The sequence below is a fragment of the Marmota monax genome, unplaced genomic scaffold (genome assembly GCF_021218885.2).
Source record: "Marmota monax isolate L192 unplaced genomic scaffold, Marmota_monax_Labrador192_F-V1.1 WCK01_AAM20220418_F8-fsc00237, whole genome shotgun sequence".
NCBI classification, from domain to species: domain Eukaryota; kingdom Metazoa; phylum Chordata; class Mammalia; order Rodentia; family Sciuridae; genus Marmota; species Marmota monax.
The window spans coordinates 2,011,596-2,034,545 of NW_026694627.1; the positions used below are offsets into that span (position 1 = coordinate 2,011,596).

The following is a 22,950-nucleotide window of genomic DNA, read 5'->3' on the forward strand; positions in this document are numbered from 1 at the left end:
CGCATCGTGTCGCAGGGTGGGGACGCCCAACACTCTGGCTCAGGCGGGGCTCTCCTCAGCCGGCTGCGCCCCCGCCATGCACGAGCCCCGACTCACGGTCACCCTCGGCTTCCTCGACCCCTGGAAGCGAACCAAGCACCGCACGTGAGGCCCCGCGCACCTACCGCTCAGGTCGCTGTTGGAGACGCGCAGCGCCGTGTTCTCAGACTGCAGGGAGCGGCTCTTCTCCAGCAGCAGCACCTCCAGGGGCTTGGCTGCGTCCTGGACGGGGCAGAGCAGGGCTCACCACGGGGCCAGTCTCCCACGGCCCGGGACCCCACCCCCACCCCTGCTCCCCACGACCCCCGCCTCTCAAGGTGTTCAAAGGGGGCTGAACACCTTCACACCCCCTTGAAGAAAGAGTGAATTTCCGGTGAGGCAGTTTTTCTTCCTAGGCTCATCTGGCTTCTAGACAATTAGTCATTCTCTATTCTGTCCCCAAACTCCAGCAGTCTAAGCTGGGGCCTCAATCAGCAGCAGGACTGGGGCACAACCGCTGTCAAAAAGCAATCGTAAACTTTCTTGTGCCAGCTATGATGACGTGTGCTGTCTTCTGGGAATTAGGAGCAAGATTCCACTTATGTTGTAATTTAAAAAAATGAATTTTTAGGGTCTCCCTGTGTTGCTTAGGCTGAACCTCAATGCCTTGGCTCAGACCCTCCTACCTCAGCCTCCTGAGCAGCTGGATTAAGGCATGAGCAGAGGTACCCAGCTTCACAATGTGAATTGTAGGCGGCTACAGATGACAGGCTGCTGCTGTCACCCAGCCCCCACACCTTCTGGGGCGGTGCTCAGGGACTGCGCCTGAGCCCACCTACTGGAGGATGATCTTCAGCTCGACCTGAAGTGGTTTTACTTGTGGACTTATGGGTGCTGGGAAGGGATCTCAGGCCTCAGGTTGCTCAGTGCTCCACTACTGAACCGCAGGGCTGCCCAGGGGGCTTCTTGTCCCTGTCCTCAGGGCCCACCCAGGTGAGACCACACCTTACTGGCACCAGCCAGCTGTCTGCAAAGTGCTAACTTGCTCCTTTTAATTAAGGATTGTCTGCTTTCAGTGGCCTGAAGTTTCTTGAAGAACGACTCCTGGGGGTAAGTGAGAGGCCTCACATGGGGGGCAGTGCAGTGTCATGGGCCCTGAGCAGAAATGGAGAGGCGTACCTGCGTCCCAGCTCCCTCAGCCGGCGCAAACTCCATGGACTTCAGGATACTGAAAGAGCAAGACAAGACACTGTTTTCTACTTGGACCTTTGATCCGCCACGCTGGAGAGCATCAGCACCACCATCTCCTGCTCTCCAGGAACAAGGAACTGACAGCTTGAACAGTGTCCCTGGCAGGAATTTAATCTGATAATGTCTCTAGAGTAACTAGTATTCAACTAGCAGTTGGCTACCGAAACTTTTTTGCCCAGCATGTAAATCATTCCATATGGAGTCACACCAGGTCTGTGCCGAGCAGGATTTTAAAGTTTAATACAGACATCACGTTGCTGCTGCGAGTGGAATGTATTTGTAAAGCTTAAAGGGAAAGAAAGTTCTCCCAAGGAAGCCAGAGAGGGGAACTCACTACCCACTGGCTACTGCCCATGTCCTTGCTAGGCAGCCACTGGAGACCCAGGGAAACAGATCAAGATGGCTCAAAGGCCAGGTGAGCACCTCCTCTGCAGCCCCAGATCTGGGAAGGAGCCCAGAGGCAAAGGTGTGGTGATGGGAGGCTTGCCACTCCCCTGTCCTGGGCAGCTCTGACCCTACGGTCACTTGGGCTCCCCGACTCTCCACAAGCTGGGGCTGAGTGAGGTCTGGCCCTCAGAACTGCTGTTTCTCCCATTCCTTTCTTTTTGCCAGGACCAGGAAGGAAAGGGGAAGAGAGTCTGTGGGGCCCACGGGAGCTGCCAAGTGCTCGGCCGGGGTGGGCTGGCTACTGGGGAGGTCACTACTCGCAGGGATACAGCGAGTCCACAGGCCCCTCCAGCATCCTGCAGCCATGAGCCCAGCTTCCGCCCATCTGAAGCCCCACGAGACTGTCATCCAGACACCAGAACGTGGGAGGATGCTGCCATCAGGGCACAGGGCACAGGGCCCGGAGCCTGGAGGCCACCCTTGGCCATGGCCATGGGTCAGTTAAGAGTCAGCCCCTAGTTCATCTGTACCTCTGCAGGGATCCTCGCCATGTAATTAACAAACACAGGGATGAGGAACAGCTGGTAACTTTATCCTGTGTTACTGAAAATAATAAAAGAATTCTGGACCCCTCGGGTCACACAGCACAGGTCACGAGTGGCCAGGACACACTCCTCTGTCCTCAGAGGGCTTCATGGCACTCACAATCACGCATCTGCCCCTTGTTTGACATCTTCTAGGATCGTGTGATAAAAGGCTAAGCCAGTCCGTAAGTTCATACAGGCTGAGCATCCCAAGTCGGAAAACCAGAACCCTTTGAGTGCCCCAAGTGGCAAATTCCATGCTGTGGAACTTAATTTCATGCACAAAATTATTAAAAATATTGCATAAAATTACCTTTTGGGCTACATAAAGAAGATGCATATGAAACAAATGAATTTCACATTTAGACTTGGGTCTCCTGCCCAAGGTATCTCAGTATGTATATACAAATATTTCAGAATTCAAAATCCAGAATACTTCTGGTTTCAAGCATTCGAACAAAGGATACCCAACCTGTACTGAAAACACAAACGTCTCTACGTTTATATTCAACAAATATTTCTCAATCACCTGTTGTGTGCCTGGCACTGTGGAAAGTCAGAATTTTCTGAGTCCTGATCTACACCCCAGGAAATGTGCAGGCAAGAAGCAGGGTGGCCTTGGCAGGAGAAGGGCCTTGGAGGAGCAGGAGGTTTTACAGGCCACTCCCGTGGGTGGACCCGGGAGAGAAGGCACAGCCTGTGGAGGCAATGGAGGTGGGGCTGGGACAGGGAGGGGAAGAGGACTTGGGCCTGTGTCCGAGGGCACCTGGTTTATCAGGAAGAGGGAGATCAAGAGCACATTTCAGCAGAAAAGTTCCCCAAGAGGAGCTTTCAGACCCGGATACGGTGGTGGGGGCCATGGTCAGATGCAACAGAGGGCTGCTGAGAATGGACAGGCAGACCAGGAGCCTCGGTACCAGAGGAGGGGCGGAGGACCAAATCCCAGGGTGAGAGGGCAGGGACTGGCCAAGGCTGTCACAACACACTGGCTCAAAGCTAGAAGGTCCAATTTCTTTTCTTCTTCTTTTTTTAAAAAAACTATATATATTTTTAAGTCAACCATGTCAAATGTGTCCCTGAGCTGAAATGGGGTGGGGGCAGTGCAGTACTGCTGGGGCTAGAACCACAGAGGGTCAAAAGGTCCATCCAGAGGTGCCAGTAGAGGTTTTCTGCAGCCTGAGAAGGGTCACCTGTGCTGGTACAGGAGCCCAGGGGAACAGCAGAGTCCTGGAGGACGGTGTGACCAAGAGAAGGTCAAAGAGGCCTGAGGGAATGGAACGGATAGAAAACAGGGGACATAGGGGGATGGCCACTTAAAGGAGAAACTGAAAATGTCTGCAAGACAGAGAGTGGCTGACAGAACCAAGGAGCAGGCAGGAGCGGGGAAGGAGGGGACCGAGGCCCAGGTGGAAGGGTCACTTGGAGAGATGGGAGGTGGAGCCCAAGGAGAGGAGGAGAGATTCTGGCACGTGGCTGGCACAGTCCATGAGGAAGAGGATTAGGGCGCCTGTGCAGAGGCCCATCAGGGAGCAACTGGGGGAGAGCAGAGGAGGCCAAGGAGCCCCGGAGCAGCCGAGGTTGGCCACACACCACCGTGAGACCCACGCATCTGTGCAGGCCACTGGGAACACCGTGGCAACTTCCCTGCAGCGCTGCGTGAGAGAGAATGGTGGAAACCAAGGGAAAGGCCAAGGGAACTGTGGGCACCAAGGGCTGTAGGCTGGGGTAGGCCAGGACCTGGGAGCTCCAGGGTCCAGGAGGGAGCTGGCCCAAGGGTGGGTATCAGCACTGGGGGATGACCAGTTCCCAGCTGAGGCCTCACAGAGGGGGATGAGGTCTGGGAGAAGGAGGCCCTGGTGGAGGGAGGTCACGTGCACTTTCGAGTGGAAAATGTCCCCCTCCTCATCTGCCTGCTCAGGGGATTTACACCTGTGAGACAAACTCCAGGGTGATCATTTCTATGAAGGTGGTATTTCCCTGAATGTGAGCCCACTGAATACTTTACGTACACCAAGCCTTACAAAAAGGCCACAGAATTCCAGGAGTGGCCCCAGTGCAAACATCCACAGCACCAGGCCCAGGACACTGCAGAGGCAGAGCCCTGGTCCGTGTGCGGGCAGCTGCCCGACGCTGCATGACCTGTTAGCAAAGGGTGCCAGCGAGCACCGTGTGGGAAGGCCCACGGCCATTTCCATACTCACTTCAGTTCTTTCTTCACCTCCTCATAGTCGGCCTGGCCTTTGAGTTTTTCTTCCAGTTGCTGAAAACAGAGAGGAATTTGATTAGTGGTCCCGTCTGCAAGTAGGTAGACGATGTCAACGAGCACACTCCTGTAGAACACGCCCCTGAGTTGGGAGGCGACCCTGCACACACGGAGGCCGACAGCCTGGGTGCCATCGTTCTGACATAAAACTGAGGGTGAAAGGAAAAAGCTTCCCTGAGGTGGAAAACAGAATGAGGAGACTTTTATTCTGGACCAAATACCAGGAAATAGCAAACCGAGGCACAGATGTGAGCCCAGCATTTAGAGAGCAGCGTGTTTTCAGCAAGTGTGCTCTGCTGGCTGGTGTGCACAGTGGCTGAGGACACCTTGGCTGGGACCCCTGCTAACAAGACAAGCACTTTGCTGCTGAGTGTTGACATCACGCAGGCACTGGGAAGAGAGCATTTGTGCTCCTGGAGCCCAGGATATTGGGGTTTGGGGAGTGGATGCCTATTTTCTGGGTAGTTAGGGGTTTCCCTGAGAGAGACCTGAGTCCTGCAGGGAGGCCTGCCAGGGACCCTACAGCCCCCATGGTCCTGCGGGGAGGGACAGCACATTGTCAAGGTGTAGTGCTGCCCACAGCCCTGCCAGGCTTTCTTGCTGGGAAGAGCTGTTGGCATAGGGTGGATCAGTCGAGGGCACTTCCTTCTACAAAGGTGCTTTTGGCCTCCTCCAAAGGGAGCCTGCTGGGGCAGCTCAGCAAATGCTGCAGAACCCAGGGCAGGACCCTGCCAGTCCATGCATTTCCAAGCTCAAGGGGCATGAACTCCACTTTCTGAGGTGCCAGAGCCTTCCTGTCTGCAGGGTTTCTAGGTGCTCCTTTAGGCTGTCCTTAATTCAGACCATTCTGGAATCTGGGACGCCCTTCTGGAATCCACAGTGAGTGGCTGTCCTGAGGATGCAGGCGCTCTGCAGCCACGCCCACTGTGCTGTCTCCTGCTGCCTCCACCAACAATCTCTTGCGCATTTGTTTTCTGTTGCATAAGATTGCTCTCCTAGTTCCCTTTAAGATTTCTCGCCAACTTTATGTATTATGATGGTTTTCTCAGTCATAATCCAATGGGGGGTAGTAGGCACTCATTTTCCCACAAAAGACTCTCAGAAGGTGCTCCCAAAGAAGTGATTATTCCATTCTCTTGCCTGTAGTCAAGTGGCAGGAGGCACTGACGTGACAGCCCTCCCTTGCAGAGATCATCCAGTGTGGCTGAGAAGCAAAACACGTGGCAGAGCGTGGAGCTCACTAAGGCCAGACACAGACACGGGCCGCTGGTCAGAGCCAGAGAGTGGAAGGGACAGGGAGGAAGGGAGGCAGTGGGGCACTTACCCTGCAGCCCCCACCTATCACGCATAAGCTGGGTGTCTCTGGGCAAGTTAATAAGCCTCTCACAAAAAATAGGAACAACACAAGGACCTCAGAGGCCTCCACAGGCCGGGAACAGGGCAGGTGTGGCAGCTCTGTTCCTCATGCTGGGGCTGTTACTGCTGGCACACAGATCACAGGAGGTGTGGCCGCAAGTCTCCTCTGAAGACCTGTGACTGGTTCTGATCAAAAGGTTAGGAATGGGATGTGCACATTTTAGACAGTTTTGTCAAGAGCTGAAGAGCATCCACTGACATCTCTGCTGCCTGCCTGGGGCAGCTGGTGAAGAAGGCCCCAGTACCTCTCTTGCCACCCTCTGAAGGCATTTCTTGTCTTGGGCAAACAAGCCTGGGGAGGATGCCTGGTCTACAGAGCACCTACAACCTGACCACCTGGCGGTCTCCTTAGAGAAGACCTTGCTTGGGCACCAAAACTCAAGACCACCCTGGAGGAGGGGGTGGGCCGCAAGGATACCCACGCTCCTGCGGATCTTGAACCGAGACTTGGGGCTACGGCGGACCAGGTAGGAGGAGCACACGGCCCTGCAGCAGCTCTGGCCGCTAAGTGCAGACAGGCAACAGAGGCAGCTCCCGGCCAAGGTCACCAAAGCAGAACCTAGGGACTGTGGTATCTTCCCAGAAGAAAGCACAAACAGCCCTTCTTTAAACTGGTGGGCTTCGCAATGTTTCGAGGGCAGCAGTGTCGGGTAGGAACTGCCTTGTTTTGAACTTGGCTCTCTTCCTAGGTGAGTGACTTGTAGTAGGATACTTTCTCGTGACATGACGCGGGGCAGTGGCAGTGAGCCGCAGCTCCCAGTTATTGCTGCCATCTTGAGGGGCAACACCCACAGCCCCCAGTGTACCGCAGTGCTGAGCTGTGGTGTCTGCTGGCGTGCCAGGAGCACTGGGCCTGGCCATGGACACAGGGGGATGGGTCCAGACGTGAGAGGAGCTTAGGAGCCAGACTTTGGGCTGCCTATGAGCTTGGGTGACTCAACTTGGGGAGAGGCAGAACTGACAGGGGCTTCTGAAGGACAGTGATGAGGATGCAAAGGACCTGCCGCTCCCCACGACCCCGTCCACACTGTGGCTGAGTCAGTCCATCCACGGTTCCAGGAACATAGAGGAGCTCAACGGCCCTCTCAGCTGCTAGGACTGTCTATCCTAAAATCCCAGCTATGACGTAAGTCATAAGCAACTTGATTTAAAGTGCCAAGTACTTGGGCATGCAGCAAGCGAGGCACGCAATTCTAAAAGACTTGTATCTCACTCAAGTCAGAAAACATGGTCCTTGGTGCTTTGGGGCTACTGGCAAAGACCTGTGGTGTATCAGACCCCTGCAAGAAGGGCACAGAGGCCACATCCCTGGGGCCACTGTGGGTGGGATGGTGTCTGCAACACAGGAGCAGAGCTCGGCTCTCCGCAGCGCTTGCCTGTACCCCTTGCTCTGGGGACACTGCCTTTCTGCACCTCCTTTCCAACTGAAGGGAGGCCCTCTCCTTAGGAAAACCCACCCCCATGATTGCTGGGGAGAGGCAGCAGTTACGTACAACTGGGCTCTGTCTACACTGGCCCCAGGTGAGGAGCCCAGGGTCAGCCTGGTGCCTGGATAGTGAGTCCCTGTCTTTCTGGAACCTTCTGAACACCGCAGCAGATGCTGTACGTGCCGTGGAGGGTGCTCAGAACACAAGAGGAGGGGAGAGCCATCTTGCCACAGCCAGATGGTGGGGACAGGGAGGGTGACATTGGAGGGCTTGCTCTTACCCTTGGAGGCTCAGGTTAGAGTGGACAGAGGAGCAGGGCCAAGGAAGTGTGGAGGAGGGGCCTCTGCAGAACAGACAGGTCACCTCTGTCTTTCAGTGGCCATGACCCAGGTCTGACTTGGGCCCTGGGCAGGTGGGACCAAACTGCTTGCAGAGCAGAAGGGACCTGGCTCAACATCAGGCCACCTCAATGGTGCTCTTCACAGTTGGGGAGGCGGCTACTAAGCTGGGCTGTATGTGGGCTACAAGGGTCACTTCACTTGGGGAGCAGGGCCGGGGTGCTGAAGCCCACCACAGACTCCCGCCCCTGATGGGCTCCCCCAGGCACTGCAGAGATGCTCACAAGATTTTACAGGAATCTGCTGATGTCTTGTTGTTCTAGCTGGCCAGAGGCCACCTTGGTTCTGAGGTGGCACTCTGGGATGGCCTCCGGGGTGGTCCCCTGGGGCCTCACCCCCTACAGGCAGGCAGCCCCTGCCTCTGCATCAGGGCCCCACACAACTCCCTCCTCACTCCTTCCTTCCTCAGACCTGCTCTGTGCCTTCAAGACCCAGCAAGGACAGTGCCAGTGGAGTCATGTGCTCTGGACGCCATCTCAGTGACCCTGGGCGACCCTCAGTGATATTTGATGTCAGAACTAACATGTGCCACTCTGAGGGTGAGGCTTCTCTTCTCAGTCACCTGCTGGCTGATGGTGGCTAAAGGGCGCAGTGTCAGACTAAGTCCCCCTCCACAGCCACAGGATGGACACTGGGCCTGGCCTCCCTGAGCAATGACCATCTTCCTGCCTGTTTGCAGGACTAGTGTCCAAAGGGGCTTGGTCATAGTCCTTTTTAAAAATAGGGGTCTGTATCCACGGCTAGAACCTCGCAGAGGGAAGCCTGGGCGGAGAACAGCTGGAGCATCAGGCGTCAGGCCCATACCACTGGGTGACGAGGCCATGTGCCCCAAGGGGCAGCCTCCACAGGCAGGAGCAGTGAGTCCAGGAAGGGCCACCATCTGTCTCCCACTCCAGTGCCTGAGGGACACAGCAGACTCCCACAGTAGCTCCATGGGACCCATCAGAGCCTGAGGAGGTGGGGGGCGTGGGTGGGAGCATGTGCAGTTGGGAAAGACCCCCAGGTGATGCCAACACACCTGCCCACTGCCTCAGTGGGAAGAAGTGACCTTTAGAGTATCTTTAGAGAATGCGACTTCTCCTCGCGGGGGAGTGGCACTCCTTAGCTAGCCTTCCTCATAAATACCCACTTTAAATTGCAGCTATTGGTGGCATTATTTTCTCTGCCGCATCGAGCCTAATGCAGGTGACTGTCTAATTATACTGCCTCTGTATGAGAATGTTCCGACAGAAAACCACCGAACAGAGAGTTATCAAAAATAGCAGCCTTATCACGGCGGTGGGGTTATTTCATTAATTACCAACACAGAATCATCCTCTCCAAAAGGCGCTGTGCTTGAGCACTTGTCAGATTGGGCAAGAAGAAACACCTCCCCCTTCAGAGCCTGCCGCCATGTCTACTTAAGGGTCAGAGGCTGCACCAGGAGATGTGGAGATGCGCTTGGAACTGTGCTGGGTCATGCAGAGCCCCGGCAGGGATGGTGGTCAACGAGCAACCTCCAGAACCACCGCTCACCTGTCCAGGTGGAAGGAAGGAGTCTTGGTGGGAAAAAGATGGGCAGGTTCAGTGTGCGAGAGCACTACGGGTAGTGCCGCAGGCTGTGTGGGTGGAAAGTACTCAAGAATCCTGCCCACAGAGCCCTTGCCTGTGGAAGGCTCCCTCTCCCCAGGTGACTGCCACAAGCATGTGGGCATTCGTCTCAAAGATCCAGGACCCTCAGCCAGACGCTCATGGCAAGGCCACCTGCCATTCTAGAGAACCCAGAGTTGCGTCAGAGGCACAGCACCCTTTGACAAATAGCACCCCAGTTGTAGCCCCCACTGTGTGTCCTGGAGCCCCAACGCTGGCAAACAGCCAAAGGAGGAGAGAACGCAGAGGAGAGAGGGCCATGCAGCCAGGAAATGCCCGTGCTGGTTAGGAGAGTCCCGTCTCACTCTTGCTGGTTGCTGGTCACCGTCTCTGCGGGGTAAGAGCTCCTCAGGACAAGAGCATAGGGTTGCCAAGGTGACATTTTCCTAATAATTGTCTCTCTGCCTAGCTCAGGCTGCAGATTCTAAGTTACACACATTAGAAAGCACCCAGAGCCCCGAGAAGCCAGCCCATTCAATTACCCTCACCCCTTGGGGTGAGGGAGGTAGGTGTCCTCCTCTGAGAAAGGGGGATGCCCTGTGTCGGGTTTGCTCTCTGAGAAATCTTTACTCCTGGTGACAAGGGGTTAAGATAATTAAAATCAGAGCAGTCTCGTTATTAGAGGATATGTTTTGATTATCAGATCAGACGAAGAGGAGGGAGCGATGGTTTTTGGAAGAAGTATTGCTGAATTGTTTCATTAACTGCACAGTATTAAAGAATTTCCCCAAGATACGGATAAAGAACATTCATTTGTGAAACTGCGTTTCATTTTTTGTGAAGGCGAACATTAAAACCTTAACTGATTTAGAAGAAATTGCTCCATAATGAAAAATGGAAGGTCTAGAGTCTCCATGTCACGATGCCGTGTGTGGGAGGTGTCTGGGTGGCGCCCTGGAACCGTAACGAAGGGGAAGAAGGCAAATTATCTAATAACAATGCCACCAGGAGGGTCAGAAATGGTCTTAACATGAGAAAATTAGATTTAAATCTAGAAATAAAAAAGCGAGTCCTGGTCCTCATCGGGCAAACTGGTGAGAGGAAGGAGCACTGGAGATATAATGGCCACATTAAAGAAGGATGGGACCAGCTTCCGATGGTCTCCCCAGGTCCGCAGGGCCTCCTCAGAGGGAGCTGAGCACCTGGCAGTTTCTCAGAAAGTGGATGAAATCTGCCCCAAAGAGGCAAAGAAGAACCAGCAAGGGGGAGCTGCAGGTGGCCCTGGTCAGCGATAGACTTGTGCAAATTTGGTTCTGGGTCAAACCTGGTCATGTGTCAAGAAGCAATCTCCATTGGAAAAAAAAAAAAAAGGGCCTAACTCCATTCTAGAATCACTTTATGTAAGGAAAACTCTTCTTCTTCTCCTTCACGTCTTTTGTAAAATTTTGAGACAAGGTCTCACCACGTAGCCTTGGCTGACCCCTCACGCTCCCGGGCTCCTGCTCTCCTCCTGCCCCAGCCCTAGGACTGGGTGGCTGGGACTTAGGGGTGCACTATCACCCCGGCTTCATGGAAGTTTTACAACTGACCTTAATCCAACTCATTTAGTAGACAGTGAACAGAAACCAGTCAGTCTGTCATGCACTCAGTGAGGGAAAAACCTAGGCAGGCAGAACAGACTGGAGGGGTCCCCGCAGCAGAGCACAAGACCTCCAGCCTGCAGCTGGGCCCCGGCTCTTGTCATTCCTGCCTACCTGTTTGCCAAGGAAGATGCCACTCACCCTGGCTATGACCCCTAGCAATCTAGGGCCCCAGAGCTGTCTGCAGCGCACACTTGACTTTGCAGACTGTGGATACTTTGAAGTAGCATTACTATTATTTAAAGCATAAAAAAGGTTCTGGGTTCTGCACTTGGGATAGAGATTTAAGAGAAGGCCCTGGGAGCTAGCTTCTACTAGGCTGCCCAGTGAGTCCACTTGGGAAGAAAGAGATAACCTGCAGCTCTCTGAGCTGAGCCACTGGGCTGACCACAGGCTTGAGTGGCAAAGGAGTGTCCCCCAGATCAGGGTCAGACAGGGCCTTTGTGGAGCACTGTGCTTCCGTTTTTGATCCAAGCACAGGAAGAACCAGAGCTTTAGTGGGCGGGGTCCTCTCATCAGAAGTCTGCAGGCCAGCAGAGCTGGACCATGGTATGTCTACACAGATGGCCTCTGACTGTGACAACGCTGTCAGCTCCACGAGGGCACACATTAGCAGGTGGCGTTTCTACCAAGTATCAGGACAGTGGCTCCACATATAAGGAGTGACCCACTGAGAGGGACACGTGGTCCACGCAGAGCCTGCAGTGGGGTTTAGAGCACCATGCTTGTTGTCGGTGCCAGGCAGGCGAGGGTGCACCGCTGGGCCCCTGGGCCCCCTGCCCCAGCCCTTGCAGGGTCTGTACCTTGAGCGTGCTGTTCTTGGCACTCAGCTGCTGCTCCAGCTGGGAGATCTGGCTGGCCGAGTTCTCCCGCAGCTTGGTGAGGCTGCCCTGGAGTCTCTGCACGTCCTCCACCAGCTGGGCGATCTCCCTCTCCTTGGCGGCCAACTCAACTTCTAGGCTGGAGCGAGTCAGCACCTCTATGGCCTGCTCCTGCGGAGAAGAGGAGAAATGACAAAACCGCACTGGCCTTGGGCAGGTGCTGGGGGTTCCTGTGTGGGCAGTGGAGGGGCAGTGACCACACAGACCTCAGGTGTGCACGGTGAGCTCAGGGCAAGACACTGCTTCCTGCCTTGGCTTGCAAGTGACCTCCCCCACCTTCCCCTGCCACCACCCCATCTACATCCCTGGATTCCTTCATTGGACATTTTCCATGAATGCACCGAGTACCAGGTGCGCGGCAATGAACCACAGGACCAAAGTCCTGGGTGGTGACATGAGCCTCCAAAGCAAGGAGGCCAGGGCAGCCAGCGCTGGGAGAGGCCAGAGGCTTTACCAAATGGTCAGGGAAAGTCTCACTGAGCGGGGGATTGGGAGCCAGGATCTAAGGAGGTGTGGGGGGCAGAGTGCTCCTGCCCGGGGAGCAGGAAGCAGGGCGGCTTGGGTGGGAGCCAGGATATTGCTCCAGAACTTGTGTCTTCTACCGCACACTGCGATTTACTCTCCTTTGGATTCATTATTGAGTATCCACAAGCTGAGATCTCGGTTTGACAAATTTGACCCTTAGCGTTCACATTCCCCAAGAGTTAAAAGATGGGAGAAGCACACTTGGGGTTCCTTTACTTAGAAACAATTGAGTTGTTTTCTTTCTTTCTTATTTTTCCAAAGAAACTTACTCTTTCCTTTCTCTCCAAAATGGTCAGCATGGGAAACACCCAGAGGAGAAGGTATTCTAAATAAAGTCACGTGTGATTCTGCTTCCCGACGACTTGAGCAGGGCTTGTTAAGTTTTAAAAGTAACCTCAGCTTCTGAACAATCTTGGGCTTTTCACAAGGAGATGTGCTTCTGGGCACAGCCAATAGGGACAGGGGACAGGGCTCCAGGCACCCTGAGAGCAGCTTAGGGTACAGCATGGAATGCCACCACCCTGGCCCTTCCCCACTCCTGAAGCTCATGGCTTCGAGCCTGGATCTTGCCTGTGCTGGGTAGAGAAGGGAGGTGAAGATGGCAGCTGTGGCCCTGGATGCCAGGAACAGCTGTGCCACGCATGACATGCTTATCCCAGGGTTTCCACGTCTGGGACTGGCCACTCTCCAAGGAAGTACCTCTTCACACCTCCCTGGGCAGTTCAGACTTCCAGTGTGCAGTGCCCAGGAGTGGCTCCTCTGTCTCTTCGCCTTGCTGGATGCCGTCCATCATGTAGCTTACCACCTTGACCTCTGGCAGGGGTCCCAGGGTCGCGAGCATCTCTATGACCCAACCATTCCATGTGGCCCATGTCCGTTGGGCCACTGCCAAGTCACCAATGAGCACAGCGAGTCCAGTTCAGAAGTTGGGAGTCAGTGTTGGAAACTGAGGAGCCAACTGACATTTTGGTGATGTTTTTACTGTCTTTTATCAAACTATCAGTGTGTAACAGAATGGAATTTAAAAAACAAAAGTGTCCTTTATCCCAGGGCTTGGAAAGCACCATCTGGGTGCCACTAGGTAGTCTGGCCCCTGAGGGGCTCTGGAGCAGGGAGGAACATGGTAGCAGGGACACAGGCCCAACGGCAGGTGCAGACAGAACCACTCCGTTTATGAGCCTCCCACTGGGGGTGCCTGCCACCAATGCTGCCTCCTCTGCAGTCTATGGAACCAGCCGGAAGGGGTCTGGGCTTCACATCAGGTAAGTTCAAGTTGTTGAATCAGAGATAGTGGTTCAAGTAACTGTCTAAAGCTCAGCAGCTCCTGGCACTGGCCCTGGGCCCAGCTGGGGACCTGGGAGTAGGCAGTACTGAGGGCCATCCACTGAATTTCTGGGGGCCCACCTGGCCTGGCCACAGGGCTGGGCACATCAGCTGATTCTCGGAACTGAAGTCACAAATTCCCTCGAAAAAGCAAAAAAGCCCAGCTGCCTCCCCTAGGCAGGAGGCCTTGAGATGGCCAACCTCAGGGCAGTAAGACCTGGAGGTGCAGCAGAGAAGAGCACCCCACTCTGTGGCCCAGCCCATGGCTCCCTGTCTCCCAGCATGGGGGTACTCCTGGTGGTCCCATCGTGAGGACAGAGGGAGGAGGAAGAAAGAAACAGAAGGGTCCAGGGGTGACCAGGTGCTGCGGTCAGGGAGAGTGTGGGCCTGATGATGAAGCTGAGGCCGGGGAGGGCACTGGCACAGCTCTGGATGGAAATCCGGGCGGCAGAGTGAACAAAGAGGTCAGGGGCCCAGTGGCAGGCGGTTATGCCATCCAGCTCACGACCCAACACATAACCCTCCGTGGTCAAGGAGGGCCAGGGCCACCAGCGCCTTCACCTCAGAGGCTCTACCCAGCTGCAAGGGGATCAGGAAATGCGAGTGTCAGGGTTACCTGGAGCCGGGAACTCAGCGCCCGGGGCAGGGCCCAGGCTCCCCTTGTGATCCCGATGGGGCTCAGGGTGAGACCCTGGCTCAGGCGCGGGGCAGGAAATCCCCGGGTTCTTGGTTCCAGGACCCCCAGGGCATGCTACTTGCCCCTCGGGCTCCGGTGGCTCAGGTCCCGGCAGGACATGCAAGGGTACTTAGCTTGGTCTGAAGGTACTGGCCCCGGAAGGGCTTCAGTGACGAGCACGCTCAGAGGGGAAAGTGAACACCAGAACAGGTCCCTGGTGTGGGTGTCCTTGGTGTGTCCCTTTGAACCTATCCCCGTCCCTGGCTCCTAAGCACAGTGCTGAGACCAGAATGCTGGGCCTGACCCAGTGGGCGGTCACCTTGTGTCCAGCAGCCACCTTCGTGGTGATGGTGAGTGAGCCGCAGGGGCAGGTTCTGGGTCAGGAGAGCTAGCTGGGGAGGAGATGGTGGCCCGGGTCTGGGATGGAAGTGCTCTCTGGAGCTGGGCTGCCCTTTCAGTCTTGTCCCCTCACCGGGAGGTGAGGCAGCAGGAGTTGGCTTGGCTTCTCCTCCTCATGCCACCTGCTCCTGCCTCCACCTCGAGAGCCAGCTGGAGTGGGTGGTGGGATGGAGGTGGCCCTCTTAACAGGGCAGCTTGCCTAGTCTCCAAAAAAGGGGGCTGTGTGCGGTGTCCAGAGCACTGCGCCCTCGTTTGTCTGCAAACCCTCCACTAAGGTCTCTGTGGACCTGCCTTGCTTGCAGCCCATGATGGGATGGGAGGGGGATCAGGAGAGTGGCCTCGAGCAGGAAGGACTGGGTCCATACTCCAGCTTTTTTTTTTTTTTTTCAGCAGTGTTGGGGATGGAACCTAGGGCCTCATGCATGCTAGGCAAGCACTCTGCCACTTAGCTATGTCCCCAACCCTTTTAAAATTATTTTGAGATGGGGCCTTGCCCAGTTGCTGAGGTTGGTTTTGAACTCGTGATCCTCCTGCTTCAGCCTCCCACGTAGCTGGGATTACAGGCGTGTGCCACTGTGCCAGACCGACTTGGTTGTTTCCTAGTGTGTGACGTTAGGAAAGGTAAGCTCCTCTGAGCCCCAGTTTCTTTACCTGTAAAATGACAATACACAACTTCCCTCTCCTGACTGTGATGTCACCAGGCAGAAATGAAACACGGAGGCAAGGCTCTACTCACTGAGTGTCTGCGCACCTTCTAGGACCGTGGTTCTGCTGAGACGCCCATCATGTCGATTTTGGCCTCTGCTAGATCTGTGGACTCTACTGTTCAGCGGCTGAGTTCTGCCGGCCAAGCCCAATAGACCATTTTCCGCTGGCCTGGTTTCTGTGTTGGCTGGAGCCTCAGCTCGCAGCCTACAGAGGATGTGGAGCCAGGGACCCGCTCCTGGAAGGCTGAGTCAGTGCCAGGTAAACACTGCGCGAGCCAGTGATGAAGTGTGTACACGCCCCGGACCCGCGATGCACTCTACCTGCGAGAACATTCATTTCCTTTTGAAATGTTTTGGTCGCTGCAGTCCAGGACGGTGCCAGAATTCTTTTCAATCAAAACATTTAGCTCAGGAGCCGTGAGACATGTTAGGATAGACGGCTTCCTCTACAGCCCCGAGGACGGCCACAGAGACCGGGGGAGCTGCCAGCCCCAGCACCCAGGGCCTCCTCCCGCCTCAGCCCTGGTGTGTACCCGGTGCATCTGAGCTTGGGTGAGGGACAGAACAGCCTCTTGGACATCTAAGTTCAAGGTATCAAAGACCATGAATTACGAAGGTGCGTTGGTGCCTTGAATGGGAACTTTTCTCTGTGTCCTAAAACGCTCCAGTCTCACGCTGCATCTGATGTCAATGTAAAGAAAGAAAACTAAAATCGATTCTTATTCTTTTTTTTTGTCTTTGTAGTGCTGGGGATTGAGTCCAGGGCCTCGTGTGTACTGGGCGCACTCCACCTGAAAACCCCAGCCCTGTAAGTATGAATACATACCAGCCCAGCCACAAGCCATTCTTAAAAGAAGGAGTCCTGGCACCAGCCATTTGCTCTAGGTCCAGTCCTGGTGATCACTTAAAAGCTCCAGTCTCAGGTGTCTGAGGAGCCAACTGAGTCCTGGCTCAGCCACTGACCGTGCTCTGGGGCCAGCTGTTGACACTCACTGGGTTTCGTCTCCTCCTCTGGGTAAGGAAACAGCAACGCCCTGCTTCACAGGTTAGTGGAATACTGGCTGTCACGAGGGACTTTCCACAGCAGCGAGTTTTCCCGAGATTGTGCTCTCTGTGGAGGGCCCGGTCCTGTTCCTCCTCACTACCCCAGTGCCCCTCACGCCAGGCAGCAGCAAGGGCTCCGCGAGTCTTTGTTAAATCGAAGGACACCTGTGACTGCCAGGGACTCACTGTGGCCATCAGAGCAAAGGGGCCTTAGTTGGGATCACTTAATCCAGTGGTGGAGTTCTGTGTCGTAGCCTTGGGGTCAGGGAGCATGGCACCAGCCAAAGAAGGGTGCCCGCTGAGGTTCACTGAGGTCTGCGAGCATGGCAGACATAACTTCCTGACCTCAGGAGACCAGTCTTCATGGGCGGACAAACAGACTCAGGGAAGCTAAGTCGCTGTCCCCAGCTGATGGACACAGAGCAGGGAGGTGACTCTGGGCTCCAACGCCTGGGGCTCAGCCACCACACTGCACCAAGCCGAAGGAGTCTGGGAACCTGATGCTCAAAATCTCCTTGACCATGCTGGGGAAGCTGTGGCTATTTGTTACCTTTAGAAAAATCGGGCAAAAGGATGAGACTCATGCCTTGCTCCCCCTGGCTGTGTGTGGCTGGCAAACTCAGGGTGAGCTGCTATTCTACACCCCCTTGGGTTTCTGGATCACTGTGGACTCTCCCCAAGGAAGGTTGCCCCAGAAGGACAGACCCTCGACTGCCCTGTGGAATTCTGGGGAGGCTCCCCTATGCACCCCGCAGCCCCCAGCAATGACCCAGGCTGGGCTGGGGAGGAGCCCTCAGCACTGGGGAGGCATCAGGCCGGCCCAGAGGCTGCGGTGTCTCCTAGCCTGGACCAGATTCTCCCTTCAAGTTGTTAAAAGTGCAGCACTGGTGCAATGTTATTCCAAAAGAGGCGTCAAAACCCCCAGGAAGAAAGGCCCCAAGGCGAGGGCGCCGATGCCCGGGCGGAGCACCCCAGGCGAGCTACCCACCACATCCGGCGCCTTCTGGATCTGGGAGGCCAGCTGGAGAGAGTGGTTGGCCGAGGAGAGCTGCTCCCGTAAGGTCTCCGCCTCTCGCTGAGCCACCTCTGCCCTCTGAAGGAAATGAAAAGGGGCGAAGAGAGAAAGTACACCCGGTTTAACAACTGACAATTATTACAAGAACATTCATCAATTCATGCCTGACTGACTATAATTGATTTTCCTAAACACTCAACCTAATAAATGCTCGGGAAAAAACATAGAATGTGATGGATTTTTATTTTAAACAGTACAAGGAAGAAATAATTGAGCGATTATGACAGTAATTTAACGCTAGGAGCAAGGAATCCCCTGCTGATACTAATGCTCCGGCCCACTGAATTTCCCAGACTGAATAAATACCAGTGGAAATAGAGCCTTCTGATTCAATTTCTTTCTATTCTCATAGACCGAGAAGATTTTATTGCAGGATTCCTCCTGGGAGTAATTCTCACGGGTAAACAGTGAATTAAAGACACTTTGGCCATTCTCGCCTTAAAACCAGGCGGTGCGGTGGCTCCTTTCCCCCAGTAGGCCTGGCCATCCCCAAGCCGGGTGGAAAGGCCACTTCTTTTGTGAGGGCTGGACTTTCTTCAAGCATTTTTAACCCTTCACCAGGCATCGTTTTTGAAAATCAGTGCTGGGTTTTCAGCCGGCCAGGTCAGCCTGGGGACAGTGGAGGGTGGGTAGCCAGGGCCAGCACAGATGGTGGCAGGAGAAACGTGTGGCCCTCCATCATCTGCTATGACCCAGGACAAGGAAACCACCTCTGCTGCAAAGCCACCTTCCCATTGCATGGAGAGGACAGCTACGCCACTAGAGGGCTCTGGGGATGGGCCCCTCTGAGCCTCCACCTACCCGTCTGTGCGACGGGAACACATGCCTTCTCCAAGGCCTGGCGAGGTCCTGCCATGGACACTCAGCACGCGGGGCATGTGCAGAGGCAGCCTCTCAGGCAGCTCACCTGGGCTTCACAGTTAGGTTTAAGACAAAGCCCCAAGGAGGGAAACAGCAGATGACGACATGGGGCACACGGACTGAGGGTGACTGCGCTTCCTCAGTCTTCTTTTTTTTTAGTTGCAGATGGACCCAGACCTTTATTTTATTTATTTATTTTAATGTGGTGCTGAGAATTGAACCCAGTCTCACATGTGCTAGGCACGTGCTCTGCCACTGAGCCACAACCCCAGCCCTTCTTCAAACATTTTGCAAGTGACATTCCACCAACAGAAGAGATCAAGGAGGAAAGCCCAGGTGAGCAGGGGTATTTTGTTTTTCTTATCTTGAGCTGTGACAGTGTGTGTCTATTATTTGCAAAGCAAGAACACAGAGAAGCAAGCAGCTGTCCTGCCCTGGTCCTCACAGGCCCATCTACCTGGATGAAGAAGGATTTGGCAGTCTCAGTGACTGAGCGGTGGCAGCCTTACACCTAACACTCCCCACACAGACAAACCAGGACTCCCTGAGCGCAGACGTGGCTGGCGGGCGGGTGGCCACCTGCCCTGCTGTATAGGAAACTCTTGGAAACCCCCTGAACCTAGTTCATGAGGTGCCTGGCCACGTGTCGGTGCCCAACATGTCCTTCCAGAGTCTCTGCTCCAAACACAACCCGGGCCCGGCCACTGGGAAAGGTGGCCACGTGCCTGGTGTGGTGAGGACAGTGAGGGCCATCTCGGTCCTTGGCGTCAGGGCTGTGGAGGATTTCCTTTTTAATGTCAAACATTTTCCTCAGTTTATTTTCAAGTTTCTCTGATCATTGTGCCACATGCCTCGAAGTATCGTCTTCCCTTGCTAGTCAGCTAAGCCCTCGGGCACAGCATCCCGTGACTCTCCAGGATGGAGGTGTGCTTTGACACCCTAAGTCCCTCTTCCTACGCCTGCAGGAGACTGTTCTGCAGCCAGCCAGGTGGAGCCACTGGCCTGACTGTGGCGCTAGTTTTTGGGTGGGGCTGGAAGGCCTGGGGGCGGGTTCAGGAGGCATCATCAGGAGAGAGGGATGGCCTCTGTGAAGGCCACGGCTCACAGAGCAAGAGACCTGACCAGCCACTGACCACCCTCCAGACTGTCCTGCGTCCAGTCCCCAAGTTCATGTATGATGGCTCCGGCCTGTCCCTTCCCAGTCACAGCTTCTCTGGCTTGACCTGGTTACTTCAGTGTGACTTTCTGGTTACTCCTTCATTTGGCATTTGGTTGATGTGGCTCATGTGGCTACACAGGCACAAGCCAGAAGAATCACAAGCATCGCAGGTGGAGGAGGGAGCGGGGGACAGGGAGAGAAGGCTGACATGCAGCCGGGACGACCCAGTGTCTGCAGTGATGGCTGCATTAGCTTGCATGGGCAGCTGAGGCACAAAGTGGTCCCCCTCCAGGGTGGTGCCACCTGTCTCAAGGTCTTCCTGAAGAAGTCACAGGGGTGATTTCTGATCTGACCCCAGACTTGGAGTGTGGCTGCTCAGAGCCATGGGGACATAGGCCACACTTCTGTGAGGCAGACTGGCAGCAGCCCTGGTCCTGAGTGAGTAGTGCTCTGCTGAACCCGGTGGTCCCGAGAGGCACCTCCTGCTGACCATCCACCTTCCTAAGGAATGGGGTAAACACCAGAGCGTGGGAAGCGGAGGTGAGCAAGAGGGTGAGCAGGACAGTGCTGGCCTTCTGGTGGCAGCCTTGACTGCCTGATAGAGAACAGCCACCGGGGCCGAGGGCCAGTGGGGCCCAGAAACCCAGGGCCAGCTATGCCCACCACACAGTGGCATGGCCCGTCTGGCCTCTTTATGCTGTCCTCGTCTCAGAATGGATGACTTTCTAAAGGGACACCACTGGAGTCCCTAAATGGGTCCTCGGTTATCCCCCGTCCCGCCACCTCTGCATCCACCTGGAGGGTAGGAAGGGGCCGAGTGGGGACAGCAAACTGAGTGACGATTCCCACCTCAGATGCTGACAGCCTAGCAGTCACAGGAGAGCTTCTGCTCCCTGGCCGGTGTCACACTGGATGATTCAGGGTGGGCAGCCTGAACTGCGGGCCCACAGTGCCACCTAAACAGGTCCATGGGAAATGCCTGACTCCCTGATGCCTGGCACACTCCTGGGGGCCAGATGGGCGCCCTGGAGGGACACACGTGAGAATGTGACCTGGGAATGGGCAGCAGCACCGGTCAGCAGTGTCCTAGGGCAGGGTACGGCAGAGGAAGGCAGGCCCAGGGCCAGCCTGACAGGGCGAGGACCAGCGGGCAGGGCTGGTGAGGCCAGACTCGGCCTGGCTTTCTCCGGATCGCAGCCCCAGGGCCAAGGCTGAGACAGAGGACCTGTGCTAGCTCAGGCCCCTCCCGGCCTCCTCCTTAGGAGCTCTGATTCCCTGGTTCTATTGGATGGTGATGGTGGCCCTAGGTTTCCTCTCTCCTGCTCTGTTTGTGTGTGGCCATCAGACACGGGCTTGGGCAGACCCAAGAGGAGCAAGACTCTAAGAGACCCAGCAGCCCTGCAAGCTAATGGGGGACCATGTCCCTCCACGGCATCCAGACTGCTGGAGAGAGCCCCTTCGGTGACTGCAGGGAGAGGTGAGGAGGCGCAGAGGAGAAACTCTGGTGCATGTGTGAGCGGTCACTGCACAGGCAGCATGCCAGTTCAGAGCCATGGCTGGTGCTGCCGGGGACACACTGGATGTTGAGGCTGCGAGGAGAGCAACACACCTGTGTACCTGCTGCATGTCACAGGCTGGGGCACGTTTCAGGAAAGCAAACAGCCTAACTCTGCCTGCCACACAGGTCCTCCACGTGTGCGCCTGACCTTGGTGGAAGTCTATTCATGGCGGGGGAACCCAAGGCTCCCAGGGGGCCTAAGACAGCACCATCATGTCCGTGGCTGGCTCTGTGGAAGGGCCCTGGACAGCCCGGGAGGCCAGCGTGTCCTCAGTACTAGGATTGGCCAATAGAGCCCCAACAGAGAAGCCCCAAGAGAGGCCTGTCCATGCAACAGATGAATGAAGCACTTCCCTCACTTCATGGACAGGAAGCCCAGGCCTGGGGCTGGGGATTTGCTGAACCAGGTGGGTGGGGAATGCCGGTGTCTGCCCCGGAGCCAGGCACCCTCGCCCATGGGAACGTGAAACCTGGCCCCAGAACGCAGGGCCTGCGAGTTCCTTCTGTTCTGCGCTTCTCTGCCCGGCTCCTTCTCCTCACTGAGGCTCCACTGAGGTTTCCAGCCCCAACCTCAGCCTGAAGGGTCTTCCCCGAAGGCAGTCTTGAGCCACGAAAACCAGACAGGTCAACAGGATCAGGACAGTTTGCTTAGATGGCTTCCTCCTCCCACTGCCCAGGCTGCCCACGACTTGAACCAGGGCTGCTGCGGGGAGGGACATCCAGCGCAGGGCAGACCTGGCGGACCCACCTCTGCTCCTCTTTACCAGAAGCCTCGGAGTTCTACACCTTTATGGTCACACTTAACACGGGAATATTAGTGCAAGGGCCTCGACGTCGGGCCAACAGGGGTCAAGGAGACCCTCCCTAAGGACAGCTGCTGCCTGGGTTTCCATGACGGAAACCAGCACCTGAGCAAGCAAATAGAGCTTCAGGTCTCAGAGAACGTCTTGCTATAAACCTGGCGTGAAATAATGTTCTGTGCCAATGAACTAGTAAATCGTTCCTCCTGGGGGTCCCGGCGGGGAGGCGGCTGGCGCATTGCTCTGTGCAGCTCTGCTCTGGGCCAGCCCTCATCTGTGGGGAGTGCCTCCCCTTGGGCTCTGCGGCTTTCTGTGCCCTGTCACCATAGCTACTTAGGGTGCTCCTGGATTCCAGTCTTCCCACTCCCATCCACTCTGCATGGCCATAGAGCCTCCAGAGCATACACCCGTATCCTGCTCCAGCTGCTCCTCGCAGGAGGAAGCACCCCACCCCCCGCCGCCTACCTGCCCAGAGCCCACTGTCCAGCCCGCACCTCCTGAGACCCTGCCCTTCTACAACTGCCAGGGTGCCATCCTCCTCATGCCTGCCGGCCTGGGAGCTCTCCTCAAATGTCAAGGTCCAGGTCAGCTTCCACTTGTTTTCCCCAGGGGTCACCCCGTCAACATTCCAGGGCTTGCAACCTGGCTACTTGGGTACCTTCTTGTACAAGTGGGTTTACCTATATTCTCATAAAATCCTGAACTCTAGCTTCAGCAGAGACCCATCAGGTCAGTCACCCTGTTCCTTCCTCTTGTCCCTTCTGTGCCTGAACCCCCATCTCCCACTGGTGGTGAGGACTGACCTGTGCCTCCCTGCACAGCTCTGAGGACAGGAGCATATGCCGTCAGTGCGCCACCCTGCAGAGCTCGGCTAGCAGGCGCGTCTTCTTACCACCAGCCTCAACTCTTGGCCGCAGTCCTCTGGGTATTACGGGAAAATCCTGCCCCTGTGCCCTGGCTGGCTGTGAGAGCTGGAGGGACAGACCACA

At 55.7% G+C, this 22,950-nt stretch overlaps 1 protein-coding gene across 10 annotated transcripts in view; it reads right to left on the reverse strand.

The window, feature by feature from the left end:
• Positions 1-22,950, reverse strand: part of Cux1 (cut like homeobox 1) — a 328,888-nt gene that overhangs the window by 63,798 nt on the left and 242,140 nt on the right. For 6 of the 10 annotated variants that reach the window (XM_046422857.2, XM_046422855.2, XM_058572241.1 and 3 more), the window contains exons 10-14: positions 17,497-17,601; positions 11,757-11,945; positions 4,442-4,500; positions 1,198-1,246; positions 165-261 (exon numbers count right to left, since the gene is read on the reverse strand). In XM_046422857.2, coding sequence (XP_046278813.1) covers positions 165-261; positions 1,198-1,246; positions 4,442-4,500; positions 11,757-11,945; positions 17,497-17,601 — 499 coding nt within the window. The remainder of the gene's footprint in view (positions 1-164; positions 262-1,197; positions 1,247-4,441; positions 4,501-11,756; positions 11,946-17,496; positions 17,602-22,950) is intronic. The other 4 variants (XM_046422858.2, XM_046422854.2, XM_058572240.1 and 1 more) reach the window with 1 other exon arrangement.